The 24,185-nt window shown below is 29.4% G+C and overlaps 1 protein-coding gene and 1 non-coding gene across 2 annotated transcripts; one reads left to right on the top strand and one right to left on the bottom strand.

The window, feature by feature from the left end:
* Positions 1 to 4,739: 4,739 nt before the first annotated feature.
* On the bottom strand, positions 4,740 to 5,688 carry LOC109799142 (protein S40-4). The gene has a single exon (XR_014428412.1). It is a non-coding gene; the product is annotated as a protein S40-4 (transcript).
* Positions 5,689 to 15,693: 10,005 nt separating this feature from the next.
* LOC109798772 (Ribosomal protein L11 family protein) lies at positions 15,694 to 16,493 on the top strand. The gene has a single exon (XM_020359163.3). The coding sequence runs from the start codon at positions 15,760 to 15,762 to the stop codon at positions 16,258 to 16,260; it is 501 nt and encodes a 166-aa protein (XP_020214752.1). The 5' UTR covers positions 15,694 to 15,759; the 3' UTR covers positions 16,261 to 16,493.
* Positions 16,494 to 24,185: the final 7,692 nt, after the last annotated feature.

Below are 24,185 nucleotides of genomic sequence, written 5' to 3'. Positions count from 1 at the left end.
TGGTATTCTGGAACCAGAACGACCCATTATGAAACCAGAACGGCCCGTTCTGGTTGCACTCTTAGTATGTTAATTTTGCACCTGGAACGGGCCGTTCCGGATGCAAAATTAACACACCAAGAGTGCATCTAGAACGGGCCGTTCTGGTTTCAGAACGGGCCGTTCTGGTTTCAGAACGGGCCGTTCTGGTTCCAGGTTTTTCCAGAAATTTTGGCGTCCACGTACGCATTCACGTGGCATCCACGTAGATGCCACGTGGCCAACAGTTAACTCTGTCTAAATCATTTGGACGGAAATCCCAAATTGAACTAATTTAAATTATTAGAGACCAAATTGAGACAAAAAATTAAAGTGGGACTAAATTGAAACAAAAAAATGTTATCACGGACCAAAAGAGGTATTTAACCTAAATTATATTTAGTTGATAGTTATTGTTCAGGATTATTATAAAGATATTTTGATATGTTTATTATTGAAAGGTTGAGAAAATTATATAAATATTAGGAATATTTTTAGTATTAATACTTAAATATTTAGTGTTCAAGATTATTTTAAATGTCGGTAAATTTTTTTTGTTATAGATTTTAATTTAAAAATAAAATAATTTTTTCTTATAATTTCATGTATTTTTATTTTTTTAGTAATATCTTTTTTCAAATCATTATTTAAGCTCATGAACTAGTCCATCTATTTGTGATACAAACTTAAAAAAATCTATTTATTTTTTAAATTGGACTTGTCTAGTCTATTTAAAATACAAGTTTGGTGAATTAGGTCTTAAACAAGTCGGACTGGTCAGTATACTCATTCCTACGATTCTGGTCTCAAATATAAATAAAAAATTATTTTATGCTAACTATTAAGTTAGTTAACATTATTTAATTTCATTGATATCATCTAATTTGTCTTTTCAAAACTATCATTTGTTGGAACTTACCAACAATAAATAATGACATTGAAAATATCTCATTTGAATGTAGGGATATTTTATGGGATAAAATCATTAAATAGAGAAATTTAGTTAAAAATTGCTTATTGTTCTAACCTCAAGTATGAATAATTTTGTCCTTCAGAAAATGTCTTAATAAGATAAGAGTGAGATTATTTTTAGTCTTGACTCCTAAATGATCTATAATTTTTTGACATGTTGAAATATATAAGCTCTCTAATCGAGTGTATGTGAGAGGAGTGATTTACGCTTTCTTTCTAATGTCAATGATTCAACTTAAAGTTTACCGGTATCATTAGGATTACTTCATCCAAAGGTATTATCCACTTACACATTCACTGGGTTGTCACAAAATTCATCCTTAAAAAGATGTTTCAATGAATTAAAAGAAAAAAAATTTATAAATATACCTTTACTTTTAATTAACAATTTGAGTCTTTTTGATATATAAGATCAAATATAAAAGTTTAATACATAACCGCACAAATAATACTACTTCATTCTTATCTATAAGAAACAAAAGTATAATTTTTTTCTTAAATATAAAAAACATAGTCATATTTTCATTTATATAAATTAATAGATTTCTTTTATACCATGAGAGAGATACTGACCAATTTTTTATATTAGTGACCTTAATTTATTAGAGAACTTCCATTTTAAGGGATGTCAAAAGGTGTCCACTATCTTTACTTAATGTAGGTCTTGTTTTTTTTTTTTTAAATATTTCATACAATTTTGTATTTGTAAGATTTTAATGATATTTTAAACATTCAATTTGGCAAATTGTCGAATTTATTCTACAACTCAACTAATGATATCCATGAAAAAAAAATAGTGACTTGAAATGAGGAGATACAATTAGTGACATTAAAGCATTTAATTGTATGAGTATTTTAATAATAAAATTTAAACTTAAGATATATTAATTATAATTAACCGCTCAAATAACATTTTCTTGATCCGGATGATTTTCGTCATATATTTCTTATATATAGAAACGCGGAGGGAGTATTAAGCTTTATCTAGGAATCATGTCCGTTGAAAAGCGATGGATGATGAGACATGCAGTTTATTTAAAAGATTTTGATTTTGAACCCCCAAAATGTATGGTGAGATATATTCATTCGGTAAGCAAGTTTGGTTTAGTGGTTAGTTAGTTATAATTGGACAGTGCATATTTGCTAACTTGGAGGCAACAAAGTTATGTGTGATAATGAGATATACCTAGCTAATGAGTAAAACTGTACTCGTACAATCACTAAAACAAAACTATTACACATATTTATCATTAAAATTTATTCTTACATTATAAGTTTTACATTTTAAATACAATAATATATGTTGGTACATTATTAAAAAATATAAATAAGTTATAATAATATATAATATATATTATTAAATTTTATTAAAAATAAATATTAAAATTATATATAATTATGTATTAAATATATATATATATATATATATATATATATATATATATATATATATATATATATATATATGATAATGTGATTGTATATAAGATTGTTTTTTGTTGGGAATGATTTATCTCCTATCTTTGAGGCTTGTATTATTAATCTCAAAGTTGTGGTATAGGCGGTGAGCACTTTTAATTACATTTTTATAATTTAAGGAAATAATTATCATGTGTATATTATCATCTAAGTCGGTGTCAGTTGTAACCTAATTATAACCTTGGTGTATTTTTCGCAATATTATGTGTCTAATTTCATCTTAATCTCTTATCTCAATTAATAGGGAGGAATTCTTGCGATTCCTTCAATTTATAAATACCATAATCTGTGCTTATTTAGCTTTGAAATTGATTATAACTATCACGCCATTAATGTGTCCCTCCTATAAATTCGCTCAAAGTTGAGAGCTGGATTTAACCAAGTAAGATTACAATTCAACTTTAATTTAATCTCCATAAAACTTGCACGGTTATTTACAATTCTAATTCTTAAAGTGATGTTAAATAATTAAAAAGAACTAGAAATTTGATTATAAGTTTTTGATTTCAAGTCTGATTGGATTTAAATGTTGTCTTACACCAAGTCTTGCTCATTTTTTTATTGTGAAAATTAAAAAAAAAATCATCGAAGAATATATATTAATTTATTATTGCACATTAGTTTAGGAAATTTTTGTATAATGATACAATTTTTGATTGTTGATTCTTAACCATAAACGGTTAAACCCAAACCATACCAAAAAAAATAAATGAACCTGTTAGAGAAGTGTTGAGCATCGGACAAGTGTGTGTATATAAGACAAGTGTGTGTATATAAATTAATGTTCATTTTCTTATTTGAACAATGTGAGACTTTACTTGCATCCTAACAAGAAACAATAATATGTATGACATGTTGGAAGAGAACTAATGAAGTTACAAGAAACATATATAATTAGAAAGGTTAGAAGAATCAAGAGCTAAGTCTGGAAATTTGATATACATTTTGACGCAAGCTGATATATTTTTAACTTTTCATATGGAGTACGACCTCGGTAGACAAACTTTCTCAGATTTCTAATAATAGTGAAGAATAAAGGTCAAACCCAGGTTTCTCCTTAGAAGAAGACTTGTAATGGTCAAACCCCAAACATTACATTGTGAAAACCTTTTATAGAAATTCCATTGTTGCCTTCCTCCACCCACCTTCCTTTCCTAAGGTTAACATTGGTGGAAAAGAGGAGTAAAAAAATGAACAAAAGGAGAGGAAGGTACTTGGGAGTGAAGAATGCAAGAAAAACTAAGAGTGTCGAAAAAACTTCAAAACCATAATGACTATGTGTCGTTAAAGTCGTAGAGAAACAAAAATATGAATATTTATGAAGGGAGAATGAAGACAACCGTAAAAGTGGATCGACCCTACTTATAAGCAATTTACAAGGGTAAACTTGATATTCCAACCATGAAAGTAAGGGCAACATGGTACCTCGATCCAAAATTGAGTTGTCATGATTGTTGCATGAAACTAGTGATTGACATAAATTTTGGAGGGCTTGATAATCCACATCCAACCACAATATGTCGTATATATGTTCTACTAATTGGATATTACAAGTCAGCTAGACATGAAAGAACATGATTACAACCGCACCTCAACTTAAAACACATTTTCATCTTCAACCAAGTGAGGATCTCAAAACTAAATTCACAGCATGACATGCATGATCTTTGAGCATGCCATGTTTGGGGGAAAATCGTTCCAAACTAACCCTATGAGACTTTATCCTTAAATGGACTAGTTAATTACCTTGACCTAAGGTGTGACATTAATCGAAGTATTGGTTAAAGTCAACACTTGAAAATGCAATTAAATACACTTGTGAATAGTGAATGATACCTAGAGTAAAATTATTATATGGATCATTGATATACCCCAAAAAAAAAAAAAAGTAATGTTAACTCATGCGTTTCTAAAACTCTTCTAAGGTTCAATTTCATCATAATATGATTTCTCTTTCACTTATTATTTCATTTTTTTAACCTAAAAATTTAAAAAGGCAGCAATGAATGGATATTTGATGATTAGTGCACACTAGTTGGAAAGTTTGTGGTGTAGAATGAAACAGCCTTCCCCGTTGGTCCCAAACCCTATATCAAATCACCCAACAAGCTGGCCCTACTTTCCTTTTCTTCTCCTATAACGTCCCCACCAACCCCTCCCCTAACTTTCCACTCACCATTTAGATTTTTCATCAACACAACACCGTCCATGAAACTAAAACAGAAGCAATCAACCCTAGACGCATATCACATCTCAAAACAACGTCAACATTGATAAAAGTTATATATTCCTTTAGAGGGCACGTAAACACGAAATTACAAACCTCAGGTTTCGAATTAATAACCGAAACCTTACATTTAATATGCATACAGCATACGCGAACGTAATTAACAACCAAAAATACATACCAATTACAGTAGTAACCAAAAAAAGAACCCAAAAATTTAGAAGGAAAAAAAAAGAAGATTTGGGAGATGGTTAAGTGTGTTTGTACTCTCTTTTTTTTTTTTTGTTCAGTCTTGGAAACCGGTTTTGGCCCAAATGGCGTTTCGGAGTGTGCTGAGATCCCTTCCCTTGAGGGTCCTCCCAACACCCTCGTGCACGGAAAACGAAGCCACCCTCGTCCTCGCTAGGAACTCATGCGGTGGCACCCTCACACTGTTCTCCTCGTTCTCCTCGTCGCTGTTCCTCCGCCGGTGATACTCGCCGCCGAGGATCTTCGACCAGTCGGGGATGTTCACCGGCACCGACGCCGGAGCGGTGGTGGGAGACCCCTTTTTCTTGGCGAAGCCAGAGGCGCGACCATGTAACGATCCGCGGCACTCGAACGAGTTGGCCCGGCCCGAGTCGTAAATCTCGGACTCGTGGAACTCGAACGCGGAATCGGAATCGGAATCCACGGAAAGGGAAAGAGAGTCCGTGTCTGGAGCTACGGGGAGGAAACGGTGGCTCCGTGCGGCGAAGTAGGTTTTTCTGGTGGCCATTGTAAGCATGCAGGTGGTGGTTTTTATAACGCGTGGAAGTTTAGGTTGTGTCTCTGTGTGTGGTGTTGTGTTGTGTTGTGGAGAGGGTTTGCTTTCTCCTACGTTGTTGTTTATTATGGTTCCTTTGGTGTGCTTTTATAAAAGGGTTTGCTTCCTTCCTTTTCTTTATTCTCGTTAGGGAAATGAGTGTTGTTGTAAATACCGTTTTCATTATTATTTTTGGATAAGAATGGGAAAGGAAAGAGAGAGAGATGTGGAGGTGGTATATAAATGTTGTTATTCTTGTTCTTAAATAATATCGTGTATCGTGTGAAAATAATTATACTAATATAGAGAAAATGCTGCGTTACATTATGGATAAGGTTCCATCTTCTATATATGCCTTTTCTTCCTCACTAATGTGTGAGAATGAGAAACTACCAACTACCCACCCACCCATTTTACTGTTTCAATAAAACCCCGCTTCATTAACAAAATTATACCTAACAAGCCGTTATTTTTCTATAAATACTTTTATTTTTACACTCATTTTGTTTGTTTTTCATCCTGTTTATGGAAAAAATTATATTTAAAATTTTGAATTGATCATAAGAAATCTTTTAATTTATTAATGATTATATAATTTAAAATGAATCAAAATAAAGATATCAAATGAAGATAAGAAGAATGAGAAAAACTTTTTAACTCTGATTATGAGTGAAAGTCACAATCAAAAGATCGAGATGAGAAATTTAAAACTTTGTTTAATAAGGTTGTTATTGCATTTTTTTTTCTGCTGGATGAAGTCTTTTTATTAACATATGTAACCTTTTTAATTTATATATAAAAGTCAATAACAGATAAATTTTGCTGATGAGCCAAAGAAATTAACTTTTATAGCAACTAAACCCTGATTACAGGGAATCTGCCTGAACATTTCACAATGCTTCTTCAAATGCTATGACCAAAAGGTGTAAATACTTTTTGTGATCAATCTCAAACAGTCCATTACATGAGATCAACTTAAATTTATCTCAAGAACAAACAACATTTGTATTGCCTTTAATTATCATAATATGCTGAAATAAAGATAGTTGATATCACCTCACTATATATATGATGACAGATGTGATCCTGTTTAATAAGATTATTGCGTATCCATATTGATAAATTTAGTTATCAAACTTTAAAAAACAAAAAACGAATTTAGTCCTTTTAAAATAAATGTGATTACTTTTTAGTAAAAATGAACTAAAACCTAAAATCTTTGACCAAAAATATTAGAATTATTATTGTTTTTATTTGTAATTTAAAGTATGTATAGTGAAGAAAGGCGTATTATGGTAGCTATATATAGGAGACGTGGCATCCAATGATTTGGAGAAAGATGAAGGTGCATGGTGGCATATGACAGTAAGACCTCACTCCTATCATTTAACGCTAATTCATTTCCTGCTTGCCAGCTGGCCCTGACCTCCAATGCGACACGCGTAATCTCTTCATTCTCTTCTGTTTATCGTTTCATTTATAGTTTCACTGAACCATTCAACACTTTTTGTTTCAACTCCAAAAAAGTTGTTATTTCTTAATATTCACATTAATCATTCATGTATTAACATTTGTTCATCTCTTCTTCAGGATTCTAGAGAAAGTGCATTTGGTGTTTATGCTGGACCGGACAGACTGCACAAAGAATAAATAAATGCTCATTACTTTACTTTCACATATCACTTCCAGCCACATGACCACATATCTTATTGTAATTCTAATACTCATTAGTATTTTCTATTCCTTATATATAGCTTGACTGAAAATGTTGTCCATTACCCAACAGTTTTAGCTTCAGCCTAGAGGAGGAATAGAAGAATTCCATCATAAATTATTGTTTATAATAAATTGTTAACTTTTTATAATGAATAAGTAAAAAAACATATTAAAGGTGATATCTGATTAGACACTGTTTTACTGAAAGAAGAAAAAAAATTTATATCACTAACTATTTTGTGCACGGGCATTTGAGAGAGCTTATTGTAGCGATAGTATTTATAAGTGATTGTTTTTTCAATAAAATCACGACTTTTAGAATTCTTTTAAATTTTATTTTATCTATTTCCATTTATATTTATCATATTGTTTTTAATTAAGTTTTAATATTTTTACTATAAATTAATAATAACTAAAATAATATTTTATCATAATAAAAATTATTTCTCAAAAATCTAAAATACAATTTATATGTTAAAAGTATTTATTTAAACACATTGTAAATATAATCCAACTAATAACTTTAAATATATATTTATTTATATAATATATTATAACTTTTAATTATATAATAAATATTTAGTATATAAAATGCTAGTTTTATTTAAATAATATAACAACACATTATTATGTCCGACACAATTCAGATTTCTTTTATGTTAATGGTATACGGCATGCTGCACATATCAGGACAGCGTATTTATATTCATAGATATGCTAAATTTTTGTTTGTCATTTATTAAGTTTCATTAATAGCAATTTCAATGAAAATTACTTGTCCCAGAAGCAATTCAAGTCCCGATTTTTTATTATTAGAGGATTCTGACGTGGTAACATGAGTTGTTTGAGAAAGAGAAAGAGTTGTTTCCTCAAGCAACCGTTCCTTACCAGATTTCAAACAAATTTTATTGAACATATTTGGAAACGTTTCAGAAATAATAATGATGAAAATTAATTTTGTATAATGTCTATGTATTTATTATTATTTTATTTTATTTTTAATATCTACTTAATGTGTATTTTTTCTCGTAATTTATTTTCTTTCATTATAGTGCAATTTATCCTTTTTAATAAAAATTTAAAATTGGTTCATAAATAGTTAGAAAAAAATTTTAATTTTTAGAATTTCTTAAAGTTTCTTACCATTAGAGTAAATTTATGTTTGAGTTGTTTAATACTGACATGGCACACTCGGGACCACTTTTTTCATTTTTTAATGCATGAAACAACTCAAATGAGTTGCTTTCATTGAAAATACCGTGTATTTTTTTGGTACATTGTGAAAGAAAAAAAAAAAAAAAAAAAAAAAACTACAGCAAGGACAAGTCATGGCAGGCCGAGGGCCATCAAGTTGCAGCTGTCATTTTTTAAGAACTGACTTTATTTCTTTTTCTAATAATATAAAAAAATATTTACTATACATGATACAAATGGCATTCATCGTAAAGAATAAATTAAAAATATATATATGTACATATCATACTTTTCATTTGTCCACGTAAAGCATTTAGAATAGTTGTATTTTTATAATATTTTTAACTTATAAAATTGTATCTTAATTTTATTTTTTATCGAAGATAATCTAAGTGACAGCGTGTATTAGTTTCAAACACCATATTTTATATAGAAATGATTATGAGAAATATTAATAACATATTTTTAAGTGATTAAAATTTACTAAAGATATAAAAACTGATAGATTTTACATTTTATTTAATGATAATTTTTCTTACTTTTATTATTTTTTAATAAACTTAAATTAATAAAAATAAATATGTTAGAGAATTTGTTATTAACACTTCTGTTATTTCAAATTTGATAGACCTATCAACAAGAAGGAGGAGAGAAAAAAAAAAAGATTACTAGAAGAAGAACAACAAGAAGTAATCAAAACATGCATTGGGTAATCCAACAAGCATCCACAAGAACTGTCCATAGATGTTTATTATAATTTTTCTTATTTTCCCTTGGAATTTAGTTTGAACCTTTGCTCCTCTCCTAAAAATAAACAATACATTGAATACAACATCTAAGTTTATGCCACTTTTAGGTACCCCAAGTTGTGACTCACGGTGCATAACAGCACAAGTATTTTTGTTTTATACTTTTATATCTAGATCAGAGAGAAGGTGTATGATTAATAGTTACAATAATATTAAAAAAAATCATCTAATATCATTTATGATATGTTCCTCTTTGGTTCTTTCAATAACACTGGCTAGTACTACAAAGTTAACTATGAAATGAATAATCTATATGGATGAGCAATTGACTACAAAAGAAACAAAATAAAAAAAAGGATATGAAACAACAACAGTGATAGTCTACTAAAAACTTTTAATGTATAGAGGATGAAAAGAAATCTGTCTACCCTGTTATGACGGATAAGAATTATAAATTATGCGAGACAAGGAGGGTCCTACTCTATGCTAGTGTGTGGCTTAGCCATTACAAGTTAAACATTGATTATATTATTCCATTTAACATTTTGATTTTGGCCTTTCTATTCCTTTTAGGGGCAAGGATTAAGTTTAAAATTTATATCCAATTTTGTTATGATGTGGAATAAGTGACAAAGCATTGAAAGGATTATTGATTGGAGTTCTTATTTATTGAAAGTTCACTTACAGGGCGGCATATCTGGATGTTCATTTTATTTGAATTGAGGTTGTGTCCCACTTATGAAATCAACAACTCTCAAGGGGCCAACAATATTGCACCCATGGATTAGTGGATTTTAGGATCAAGAATAAGAGCTTTATACAAAAGAAAAGTCAGGAGCACCTAATCGAGGATCTTGAAAAACAGACTTCATTAACTTCAAATTGGTGGGTTATTCTTCCTTTTTGGGAGAGATAACAAGTGGGAGTCTTATTAAGATTCCTCTTACTCAGTCATGATTTTTACTTTAATCAATTAAATTACAAACCTTTGTTACTTTTACATTTAGTAAGTCCACGATATTAAATCCATGTATCGTGATCAATTCAGAGAAAAGTTTTGCACCTTATATACGTAGATAAAATAAAATGAGAAAAGTAAATTATAGCTAAAGTAATAAATAATTAAAATTTAAACTTAATTATATATTTTTAGGAGATTATTATTATTATTATTATTATTTATTCTATAATTATCAACATTATCATCAGTCATTGTTGTAAACATCCATGTTATTATTATTATTTTCATTATTAATAACGACAATGGTAATAATAGATGATAATATTAGTAGTGACATTGTCACCATCTTTATCATTAATTATCGTTATTATTACCATTAGTATTGTTATTGTTGCCGCCATGTGACAACGTCAACGAGAGTAACAATGACAATGATTATGATATTGAGAGTGATAATAACAACAATAATAATAATGATAGTGGTAGTGATATTGATAGTAGTGAAAAAATTAATAATATCAATATTCTCATTGTTCTTATACAATAGTGCTTATAATTAAGTTTTAATCTTATCAATTGAATATTTTTATCTATAATCTAATGATTATGATTTACTCCACTCATTTTTCATAATAAGACATGAGAGGTGTAAATCCAAGTGTAAATTTAAATATTTATACCAAATTTTAAAACTTTAATAACTTTTTTGTATAATACAAAATTTAACTAATTCAACTATTGAATTGTATAATATCACGTATATCGGATTTTACATGATTTAAACTTTTTAGTTTTATAAATGTTTTCCAGAATTTGATATTCATGCATATTTTAAATATCATACCGTATATTTAAATAAAACAATGTGCTGAACTACTAAATATTTTTTAAATCATGTTAAATTTGATATATATAATTTTGAGTATAATATCACATGATTTAATGGTTGAATAAATTAAATTTGCATTGTACAAAAAAATTTTAAAGATATAAAATTTGGTGTTAGTGTCTAGTAGGGAGAAATTTTTTTATACTTAAGAATCATGATTCCTGAGAATTATGAGTATAAAAAATCATAATTCTTAAGAATGACTAAAAATCGTTTGGTTACTTGTAAATATTCTTGAAAATATTTATATGATTTTTGTTGGGAAATAAAGATTTTCATGTTTGGTTACAATATTACTTTCTTATATATATAAATATTTTTTACAATATCCTTTACAAAAAGTTGAATTTCTTCTTCCTTGTAGAGTATAATTGTATCATAATCTAGCATAAAAAATATCATATTCATTTTAAATAACACATCAATAATTTGCATACGATTAAATTATATACAATAAATCAAAGAGTAAAATATAATTTTTATAGTTTATCATAATAAGAAAAAAAAGTTAAAGTAACAATCAAAATAACAATTAAAATTAAAATACAAGTAAACTAGAAAATAATATATACATATATATAACATTATTTTGCTTAAATAACTTGTTAAATTTATAAATTAAAAATCTTAATAAGAAATTAGCAACACAATTTTATAATTTATAGATTTAAAATAATTATAAAAATATCATATCTTATGAAAAATTTATAATTATTTATTTTTAATTGTCAAGTTAATGAAAAAAGTGATAAAATAAAAATATATTAACTCCTACCTAATAACAATAAAATATTTTGTAATAAAAAACACAATGAAATAATTTGTTACAAATTTATACATGAAATGCTATCCTAATTTTCTCTTTTTTAAGACAATATAATTAAAAGTGATAAAAAAATATGTCTAATTAATTATTTAATTTAATTTATATTTTAATTAGTTAATAAAATTAATGTGTTTTCATATTTGATGTCCAGTGACAATGGATAAAAAAAATATAATAATTAGGGTTAACATATTAAAATTGTATTTGATGAAATTACGAAAACACTCAATTTAACTATTTAATCAAATAGGTATTGACACGAAATTAATTAAATAAGAAATGATGAAAATAATGAGTTTTAATCAATAAGGATATTACATCACACTTACATACAAAAATGAGAGAGAGGGAAAAAAAGGACTTACATGGAGTTTATGAAAGTATAAACGATGTTGTTACCTTTTTCTCAATATTTTAAAATTGAACAATGAAATGTATGAAAACATGAATGTCTTTTTCTCAATATTTTAAAATTGAACAATGAAATGTATGAAAACATGAATGTTTTAGAAGAAGATAAATTCCGACTATATATATTTTGTTTTAAAAAAAGATATTGTGATATTTGGTATATATCAAATTTTTTCTTTAACTCGAAAAAAAATGGATTTCCAACCCTTTTATATAAATGTTTTTGTGTGAAAGTTAGATAAAAATGGTTCTTAAGAAAATATATCTCATGAAAATCTTTTTTATTTAAATAACTACAAAATATGAGAAGTGTAGCGACATGTCATTGTTTCTACACTTAACGGTTCAACTACTAGCAACGAAAAACATATAATACCTAAACTAGATATGTATATAGTATATGGATATATGCACAATACTACATATATGTGAAAATTCTCAACAACAACTAAAAGAAGACAGAACACTATACAAGTATATAAATATAGATAATAAGTTAGTACTGAAAATAAAAATGTTAAGTTCTCAATCGAACAACACAGTTAAATTAACTACATCAAGATAGTCTAAAAAAGTTATCATAGTCATTGTTAGACGTGGCATCAAAATGCACTGGCTCCAGTCTAACCCTGTCATGCTCTCATATATATATATGATCATCATAGTCTAACCATAAGGAAAATATACGTAGGTAGGCTAGTATTTAAGGAATAAACATATATCTAGTATAGAAATAAAAATAAGGCTAAAAACCTATTTTTGTCCCTTATAATAATTATTTGTTTCAATTTAATCCCACTTTTATTTTTGGTCTCAATTTGGTCCCAAATAAATTAATTGGTCTCAATTTGGTCCCTAATAAATTAATTGGTTTCAATTTGGGACTTCCGTCCAAAATTATTTAAACGGAGTTAACTGTGTGGCCACATGGATGCCGCGTAGATGCATAGGGGGATGCCACGTGGATGCTAAATTTTTTGAAAACACCTGGAACCAGAACGGCCCGTTTTGAAACCAGAACGGCCCGTTTTGAAACCAGAACGGCCCGTTCTGGTTGCACTTATAGTGTGTAAATTTTGCATCCGGAACGGCCCGTTCCAGGTGTAAAATTTACACACTAAAAATGCAACCAGAACGGGTCGTTCTAAAACCAAAACCGGCCATTTTGAATCCAGAACGGGTCGTTCTAAAATCAGAACGGGCAATTTTGAATCCAGAACGGGCCGTTCTGGTTTTAGAACGGGCCGTTCTGGTTTCAGAACGGGTCGTTTTGATGTACAAGTGTTGTGTTAATTTTGCATCTAGAACGGCCCGTTTCAGATGCAAAATTAACACACCAAGAGTGCATCCAGAACGACCCGTTCTGGTTTCAGAACGGACCGTTCTGGTTCCAGGTGTTTTCACAAAATTTGGCGTCCACGTGACATCCACGTATGCATCCATGTGGCATCCACGTGGCCAATAGTTAACTCTGTTTAAATAATTTGGACGGAAGTCCCAAATTAAAACCAATTAACTTATGAGGGACCAAATTGAGACCAAAAATAAAAGTGAGACTAAATTGAAACAAACAATTATTATAAGGGACCAAAATAGGGATTTAGCCTAAAAATAACTATATTACCAAATGTCCACATGTAAAAAACATAACACAACATCTGAACATGACATTCAACAACCTTGAAAGGTAGACAACAATCTCAACTTACAATAACAATCATGTCATTCAACAACAAATCAACATAACATATAAGCAACACCAAAAATCAATGCATCATATATATAACACCTCAACTACATATGTCGTCACACATTCAAACCAACACAATTTTTTTACACTTGCTAGATTAATAACCAAATAGGACACCAATCCACAACAACTAAAATTAAAGTCTTAAAAGAAACCTTATATACCATCTCCTCAGGGTCAACTGAACATCTGTCCAAAGAACCCTTAAACTTCCTAAAACGCATAAGGAATTCCTAAACTCCCTAAGTTTCTTGACAATTAAACCTCAAAATCACCACAACATATAAATAAACCAAATTATCAATTATTAGTAAAAATATATAGTGTAACAATACTCCTCAACCACAAGATTTTTCATCCCAAAAAATTAACCTACTTAGGAATAGAAATGGATATTGATCTTTGAATTACTCTTCAACCTCCCAGAAAACCTCATCAGTAGTTGCATCCCATAATATCTTCACTAAGCAAATGAATTTGCCCCTCAACTCCTTCAGCATGTAATCAATTACAACAATAGTCTCTTATAATAAGTCAAGTTCTCTTTAAAGTCCAATATGCACCTCATCCACCTCCACTACATGACTTGGTCATAGACATACTTTCCTGACAGAAACACATGTAATACATCATGTAGGTTGGATAAGAATGGTGGCAACGCCAATTGATAAGTAGTGGACATACGTGACGAAGGATTTGATAAGGTATAATAAACTGTGGGGTCAGTTTCTTGAACTTTATCACCCTTCCTACTTCGATAGTGGGTGTCACCTTCAGAAACACATACTCTCTTTTAGCACTCTCTTTTAGCAAACTCCAAAGGCTTTTTCTTCTTATCAACATATGACTTTTGTCATTCGATATACTTTAGATTTTAAAAGAAATATATATAATGCCACAAAGAGGGAGAAAATGAATAATTTTTTATTAGACAATAAAGAGTTTTCTTATTCTTATCCAATAGTAACTTTATAAATATTTTTCATAACTCATTTGTCATATTCTAAATATTTGACACCTATTTTAATTTGTTAACAAATAAAAATAATTATGGTAACAAATTAAAAAACATACATGTGCAATATCATAAAGAAGAAGTAAAAGAAATCATTTTCTATTAAAGGAACAATTCATGTAAACTCATGTACAATGTTGTACAATAAACATGATAGTGAAAATTTGCATTTGTAATTTATTGATTTTGTATGAATATGATACATAAAATGTTTAAGTAAAAGTGATAAAATATTGATAATTTATTTATTTTTTATTTTATAATATTTATTTATTTATATTATTAATAATATACATATATTAATTTTTTTGTTATATTATATAAATAAATAAACTAATTTATTAAGCATAACACATTTTTAAAAAAACTTAATTCTAATACTTTTATTAAATAGATCAAATCGGGTTAAATTTTATAAAAATAAGAACATAAATCCTTATTTAAGGCTTAATCTATTATTGTTACTATATATATATTGAATATTATTTTTCTCTATAATTCTCAAGATATGGACTCCAATTTTTATGAGAACTAAGTATCAAGTAAAGCCCAACACATAACATTATCTTAAAAGAGTAACCCAATTAGAAAATATAAGAAAAATAGAGTAACTTGATCTGAGTGGATCCACATATAAGGGCCCAAATCCAGTTAGTGTAAAGAAAAACCCTAGTGGTCAATATATATAACCCCTCCTTGTACTCCTTGAACCCGCTTCGCCTCATTATCACCCCCAAACCCTAACCCCTCTTCCATCTCTGCAAAACAATGCCGCCGAAGTTCGACCCCTCCCAGGTCGTCGACGTCTTCGTCCGCGTCACCGGCGGCGAGGTCGGCGCGGCGAGTTCCCTCGCCCCCAAGATCGGTCCCCTCGGTCTCTCCCCCAAGAAGATCGGAGAAGACATTGCCAAGGAAACCGCCAAGGACTGGAAGGGCCTCCGAGTGACCGTGAAGCTCACCGTGCAGAACCGTCAGGCCAAGGTCACGGTGGTCCCCTCCGCCGCGGCGCTTGTTATCAAGGCCCTCAAGGAGCCCGAGCGCGACAGGAAGAAGACGAAGAACATCAAGCACAACGGCAACATCTCGCTTGATGACGTCATCGAGATCGCTAGGGTTATGAAGCCGAGGTCAATGGCCAAGGACCTCAGCGGCTCGATTAAGGAGATTCTCGGGACGTGTGTCTCCGTTGGATGCACCGTTGATGGGAAGGATCCCAAGGACTTGCAGCAAGAGATCACCGACGGTGATGTTGAGGTCCCTCTCGAATGAGGATGAGGAAGACTCTTTTTCCCTCTTCTGTTTGTTATGTGCTTTTTCTTTTTTCTTCTTTTTAATATAAATTTGGGGCAAGTATTGGACGTTTTGTTTTATGTTTATTTACTGCTTTGGATAATTTAGATGATTTCGAGAGATATTATTATGGGATTATTAGTTTTTTTCTGCTCACAGCATAATATGTTTTTGGTATAATTTTGTCAATGAATTTTAGCTTATTATGCGTATACTTGGCCCTTTTGTTAGTATATGTAGGTTAAACTGAATTGGTGGTTTGTTTAGTTCATTTAATTTCTGGTGATTTTTGTTCTGGTGTCATTGCTTATCCTCTGTTGTGTTTGTACTTAGCACGAACCCCTGGGGTTTTTAATTAATAGCAATGGTTTAAGTAAACTTTTTACAATTGTTTATCTGTTCATATTTACTTGATAAATTTAGCCTTGGTGTTTATTGTGATTGATAGATGTGGCTCAAAGGATTATAATGACCCTTTTATATAAGTTTTATCTAACATCTGCTGAAGTGCAGATATCATGGGCTCAAATCATATCTCTTAGTAATACTCACCACTGACTTATCTCGTGTGTGGATTTCTGAATTGAGTTTTCTTTTCTAGTTTTTAGAAACACTGCCAGATGCATATCAATTTGCATTGAAGTTTAAAAGATGTCTGAAATATTGCCTTAATATTGTAGGATTGTTGTGTCATTTTTTTGCATGATGCTTTTTCTTAGTTATGGGTTACGTAGCTGGATGTCAGAAATGTTTTACTTTGTTTTCTAATGTTTATGTTATGCCTGTGTGGTGATGATGTTCTCTGAAATTGGTAAATATTATTGACATTTGCATTTTAGTTATATCCTTCATGGGCGATGAATGATTGTTGGAAATTCATTTTCTTCACTGTAACTTTTTTTTACCATTTCTTAATAGAATGCAAGGGTTGATTGTTCGTCGCTTGTGAATTGCATTTTATGTTTCCGGATATTGCATGTGAATATCATGAACAAGGAGTGATGGTGGAATTGTTAAGCTGGTTTATAATTTGTAACTTGCGTGATGTTTTGCGGAGATCATCTATGTATCTCTGTAGGAAGTTGACATCTCCATTTTTATGGATGCGTGTATAAATATTATCATGGCTAAGTCTATTTGTTTGAAGTTGCAAATTTCCTTGATACACCTAACTTAAATATTAAAAAAAGATTAGGATTTTTCTGTAAGAAATGGTGAGGACCTCTTCCATTATTTGCTAGATGGCACTTCTATGATGTTATAAGAACTCCTATATAGATTATTATCGTTAGCAAGAGAGAAGTACCGTAATGGAAAAGGTGATTTCAATAATCGCTGTCTTCTGTTTTTTGATTGTAGTTTCAGTTTGAATTGGATGTTGAATCTTCGTGTGCAGTGCTGTTATTGTATTTTTGATTGGTTTTGGCACGAGTTGTTTCGTCTGAAAAAGAGTCATATAGGTTTCATGTTATTGCAGTTTTTTTTTACCTGTGGAAGACAATGATTTACACTTCGATAATATTTAATTTAATTACAATTTGGTAGCCAATTTTAGTAGGATGGTTGTATATGTTCAGTGACATTAATAATGGTTTCACACTTTCATTGTTGAAGTACTAAATAATATGGACCAATACGTACAATTTTATAAACTGTGTTGGGTGTGTTCAGTTATGTTTCGGATCGTAAATTGCAATCCAATCAGTCCCGATAGTAGTAGACGCTTCTGTTGGTATTTCTATGTCTCTTTGTTATCTAAAATGCTTCAACATGTTCTCCCTAATCAGCAGTAATTGTACTTTGCTTTTGATTTTTATTAATTCTGATAAATTTAACAGAAGGAATGTATAGTAAAAAATGGAGAATTAATGTAGTGGGAGTAAATTAAAATTTTTATTTATTAAAAAGTCAAATTGTAAGCTAGTATTGGCAATATTCGTAAGCGTCTACTAAGGTCAAAACCTCCAACTTTTGATTTTACTCGAGCGTCCATACCTGGAAGTAGGGGCGAGCATAAATCCGAGGCTTGCCGGAGAAACCCGCGAGACTAAGACTATGCAAGCCTTGTGAACTGGGCTTTTTTGCACAAGATTGGCCCAATTAACTTGGGAGTCATTGGTAGTTACTAGTTAGTTAGTGAGAGTTGATCAACATGACCCAAATAACATGTTGACTATTCTTCAAAACGAGATGGATCTTGTTATTGTTCGATCGCTTCCAAATTTGTTTCTTATTATTTTATTTGTCTACCTCTTTATAATTAATAAATATAATAAATAACGTTATAACGAGATAAATACAATGACATTGTACAGAGTGTTATGTGTTTGTTTTACAGTAAACTTTCCTTTAAGAGTTATCTTGAACAGCGAGGCAATTAAAAGTAATAACTACTTTTTGGCCAATTAAAAGTTTAAAAAGATTATTTTTCTTGAAAAAGTAATATCAAACATGGGTCACAATGTATGAGTTTTAATTTAAAAAGAAAACTGAAGAAGATACATTCTAAATGATAATACATTTTTAATCAATAAAAATAGACCAAAAAACTTTTTTTTTCTTCTTTAAATACATTTTTAGTTTATGTGAAATTAGTATTTTAGCATGTGTAATATGTTAAATGTTTATTATATGTAACTAAAAGTTAAAATACATTATATTTAATCTTATTTTGGTCTCTTATAATAATTGTTTGTTTCTATTTAGTCTCACTTTTATTTTTAGTTTCAATTTGGTCCCAAATAAATTAATTAGTTTCAATTTGGTCCCTAATAAATTAATTAGTTTCAATTTGGGACTTCCGTCCAAATTATTTAAACGGAGTTAACTTTTGTCTACGTGGATGTCACATAGATGCATACGTGGATACCACGTGGACACCAAATTTTGTGAAAACATCTGGAACCAGAACGACCCGTTCTGAAATCAGAACGGGCCGTTCTGGATGCACTCTTGGTGTGTTAATTTTGCACCTGAAACGGGCTGTTCCAGATAGGGATGGCAAACATACCTGTACCCGTCCCGACTTTGACGAGAAATACCCGATTTGACCGGGTACGGGTACGGGTACATGTAAAACCCGATATATTAAATCGGGTACGAGTACGGGTACGGGTATGTACTTACCCGCCCCGTACCCGTACCCGTCCCGTTCTCATTTTTAATTTAATACTCACTTTCAATTTAATTATATTAAAAAAATTTAATTTTTCTTATGTGTGATTTTTTATTATAATATAAGATAAAAAAATAACCTAATTATAATTATAATATAATAAAAAAAAAATTAAAAATCTCATTTTTTTATAAAAAAATAAAAAATAAAAAATAAAAAATTGACGGGTACGAGTACGGGTATCGGTATACCCGATACCCGACGGGGACGGGGATGAGATGAAAATCTATACCCGACGGGTATGGGGACAGGGACGGGGATGGATTTAACTCGCGGGGATGAGGACGGGTATCAGATGCAAAACTAACACACCACTGGTACATCAGAACGTGCCGTTCTGAAACCAGAACGGGCCGTTCTGGGCCCGTTCCAAAACTGAGAATAGAATATTTTTTATTAATTATTAAAAAATATAATAATTTTAAAAAATATTTTTTTATGGTAAAAATTTTAAAATTACTTATTTTTATAAAATACAATTATCTTATAAATAGAGTAATAACTTTTTCTTTTTCTCTTTCGGTCTGAATAAATATTTAAGTGTTACTTTATAATTTTTTGCAACTTATTTAAAATTAGAGAAATAAAATGATAAAAATTAATTGGATAAACATAATAAAATAAAATATAAAAAAATATTAATATATTTATTATATTAGATATAACAACATAATTAAAATATAATTAATAATATATATTTTATAAAATTATTAATATTTTATATATAAAAAAAGAATGAAAAATTTTTTAGTGGGGCAAGTGTCCCCACTATAATTAACTTAGATCTATCCCTGCATATAGTTGTGTGGTGAAATGTTAGTCCTGTGTATCTTCTTCCTTTACTTCAGGTTTTACCTCTTCAAGAACAAATTGTTGTTGTTGGGGTACATCGTTAATAACTTTAAGGAAAAATACCATGTCATTTCATCTTTTACTGTATAGTGTCAATTTGGTAGTAAGTGGTTCACTCCAGTTTGAAATGAAATAAAATCTGCTACCATTGTCTTTAGTGATACATTGCATTGTCCTTAATAATACACTGTATAGCCTAACTGTTTAGCAATTGAAGTTATTAATTTCCATTGAGAATATTACCAAATTCAATGTTTGAAATACTTTGTACCTTGGGTCTTTTTCCTTCCATGATTCACAACCGTAAACTATAATCATTGATCGTTTATGTTTAGTAGTGTGGAACCAGAACGGCCCGTTCTGAAACCAGAACGTCCCATTCTGGTTGCACTTTTAGTGTGTTATATTTGCATCTGGAACGGGCCGTTCCGGATGCAAATTTAACATACCAAAAGTGCAACCAGAACGGCCCGTTCTGGTTTCAGAACGGGCCGTTCTGGGTCCAGGTATTTTAAAAAAAAATTGTCATCCACGTGACATCCACGTGGCATCCACCTATGCATCTACGTGACATCCACGTGGCCAATAGTTAACTCCGTTTAAATAATTTGGACGGAAGTCCTAAATTAAAACCAATTAATTTATTTGGAACCAAATTGAAACCAATTAATTCATTTGGGACCAAATTGAAACAAAAAATAAAAGTGGGACTAAATTGAAACAAACAATTATTATAAGGGACCAAAATAGATTTTAGCCTTATATTTATAAATAATTATTATATTTAAATATATAAATTATATATTAAATACATATTTAAATATATAAATTATATTTTAGACTTATGTAATATTTTATATTGTAGCATAACATTTTTATTTATTAATAATTTATTTTAAAATATTAAAATTTAATTTATAAATAATTATGATAAATAAAAAGCATATTAGATATAAAACTAAATTTTTTTTAAAGAATTTTCTTATTGAAGAAAAATCTTTAAAAGTACATTCATGCAAGATAATCAATCATTCGTGTTTTACTTATTGGAGTTGACGAGTAAATTTTAATTTTAATCTCTTAATTTTTATTTTATTTTATTTTTCCTCTATAATTTTTCATTTTTTTATTAATTACTTTAACTTATAAGTTTCTAAAAGTCTTAAATAAACCTATTTATTTATTTTGATCAAACAAACACCCAAGTTAGTAAAACTAGTTTACAAATTTCTCTAATATATTGTAAAACTCACTCATACTATAAATTAAAATATTTAACTTAAAAGTTTGAAGTTCCTACTTTCCCCATTATCTCAATCAAAAGTTCTGAACATTCATTCTCATTGGAATGTGCATTTCATATGCATTCTTCACAGCCAACTAAAAAATATTTGTTTCAATTGTCTGATCTATCATCATATTATTCCTAACTTATTTGTTTTTATAGAATTTTTAATTAATTAAAACTCTTTTTTATTTTAAGAAACAGAAACAAACGGTTGTATGAGATGCACAAGTGAAGACACGTAGTGCTGCTAAAGTGTAAAGCTTAGCTCATGCAATTGCACTTTCAAATTTTAAAACTTGTAGTGCAGCCACCGTCCAGTGAAAATAGTCATTCTCAAAATCTAAAGTTACACATAAAACCAAATAAACAAAATGATTTTTTTATATCCATCACAAAGTGTTCAACACATGGTGCTCTCTCAGCCACAACATCATATTTTATATCAATATTCAATATCATACAACATTCACAAATTCACTCGTTAATTCATCATCGAATAATTATGCACAAGATGCACGAGTAAAATAATAGGATTAAACTGAACTTGCACTCAATCAGAGGATGGGCGGCATTACATGTCAATTCTCACCTTCATCACCATCAATTCTCATCATCACAGATACACAAACCCTAATGTTAATATTTGCTCTTATATACCCTCTTTTATCTTTTAATTAAGTTATTATTCTACCTGTGAGTATCAAGTAAATTATGTATATTTATCTTATATGTTAGAAGAAAAATACATATTTATTATCTTTAATAAAAATTAGTCACTGTCTCTGATCATGTATATTTGAAAAATTAAAAAAAAAAAAAAACATTTGTTTGTCCATGCTGATGATACGAGGGTGGTTGGAAAATTAAGTCCACTAGGTATTTCTAATCACAGCTACTCTGTAAAGAGGACCAACCATTTTGGTCCCATGCAATTAGTCTGGCATCCATTTCTATATACTATAATTAATCATGATCCATGTTGGCTTCAAATATTATTCATTATTATAATTTATTAGGGCTTAAACGTTCGCACTTCACCTAATAAATTCATTTGTTTATATTTTGTCCATACATATGAAAATGTTCAGTGATTTCTTGGTTCCTCTCCGAATGCCTTGGATATCTTTTCCCCCCACAGTTATAACAGATTTGCTATGCTAAGGACAATGGTTAAAAGTTATTTTTTTTTTAAATTAAAATTGTAACATTTAATATTGTTAAATATTTTTTTACCATAAATTTTAATAAATTTGTTTTATTTATTGATATTTTTAACCGTTGCTTTTTTAAAACAACAATTAACAAATTTGTTATGTTTTTGTTTACTCTTTTAAAATGCAAAATATGGTCTATGAACACCTAATGCAATTATACGCTTGAAGAAAGAAAAATAGAGAAAAGTATTCATAAAATAAATAGTATAGTAGTGATATTTATTCACTCCATTTTAGAGTGGATTGAAGTAGAAATATTTAAGAGCTAGATAGAGAAGGAAAAAGTAGAAAGGAAATAATAATAGAAATGCTAGTCGATATGATAAAAAAGGAAAGAGATAGTAAGTAAATGATGTAAATATATGATGAATGTTTTAATAAGTAATATGATGTGATAAAAAAAATCATCGGTATTATTTTTCTTTTCTTTTCTTTTATTTTTATAGTAAATGTGTATATATTTTTAGTATATAGTATAATTATCTCAATAAGATCAAATTCATTTCATTGCTTTACGTCCAAAATATAATTAAACTTAATTTTTAATTAAAAAGTACAAATGTCAAATTATTTGCACCAACAATTTCGATTGAGTAAATATATTTTATAGAATAAATTTATATTTGTATAATATGAAAATAAAACTGTTTGTTGGATATACTGAAAATTAAATTAAAACCTTTTCTAGCTCCTCACTCCATTTAATACTTGAACTAATAAAGCTAAAGCTAGAAGACAACATGATGGAAATTTGAATTGTTATAAAAAAGTAAAAAGAGGAAAGTAAAATAAGGGAAGACCTTTAGTTTTTTGGGAGTTTTCTTACAACGGTTTATGAATTAAGACAAATAATTTGCACAGTATTTTATTTTGGTTTAAATAATTGAAGTAACGTTTGTGTTTATATTTGGTGGTAGGTGTGGGTCGAAGAGCAAATAGTGTAAAAAACATATTCTAATATTAGCAAGAAACTTGCAATAAGATTTCCTAATCCGGTTGAAATAGTTATGACATAAGATTTAATTAACTGCCCAATTAATTATTAAATTTTATAATTAGAATAAGTAACCTCAAACTTGTGGCCATCGAGGAACACTAGGACCCTCACTGTGTTCAAAATCCATTTGATTTTAGGTGCTTCCAGATAAGTTCTTCTGGCAAGTCTTCGTCATCCAACAAGACAACAACTATTCTACTCTAATTCTTATAAAATTCATAATAATTGCAGTACTGAAAAATAATTATTCTTAACTTTCTTTTTCATTTTTCAGGATAATATATCTTAATCTCTTACTATTTGTTATGCTAATGTTTCTTGGCCACTAACTTCATGCTTTAGTTCAAAACCAAGTTCAACGGATGTATAGTCAATATT

The sequence above is a fragment of the Cajanus cajan genome, chromosome 8 (genome assembly GCF_000230855.2).
Source record: "Cajanus cajan strain Asha chromosome 8, NIPB_CcT2T_4, whole genome shotgun sequence".
Taxonomy (NCBI): Eukaryota; Viridiplantae; Streptophyta; class Magnoliopsida; order Fabales; family Fabaceae; genus Cajanus; species Cajanus cajan.
The sequence above is the reverse complement of the archived record's forward strand: the minus strand, read 5'-3'. Positions and strand labels throughout refer to the sequence as shown.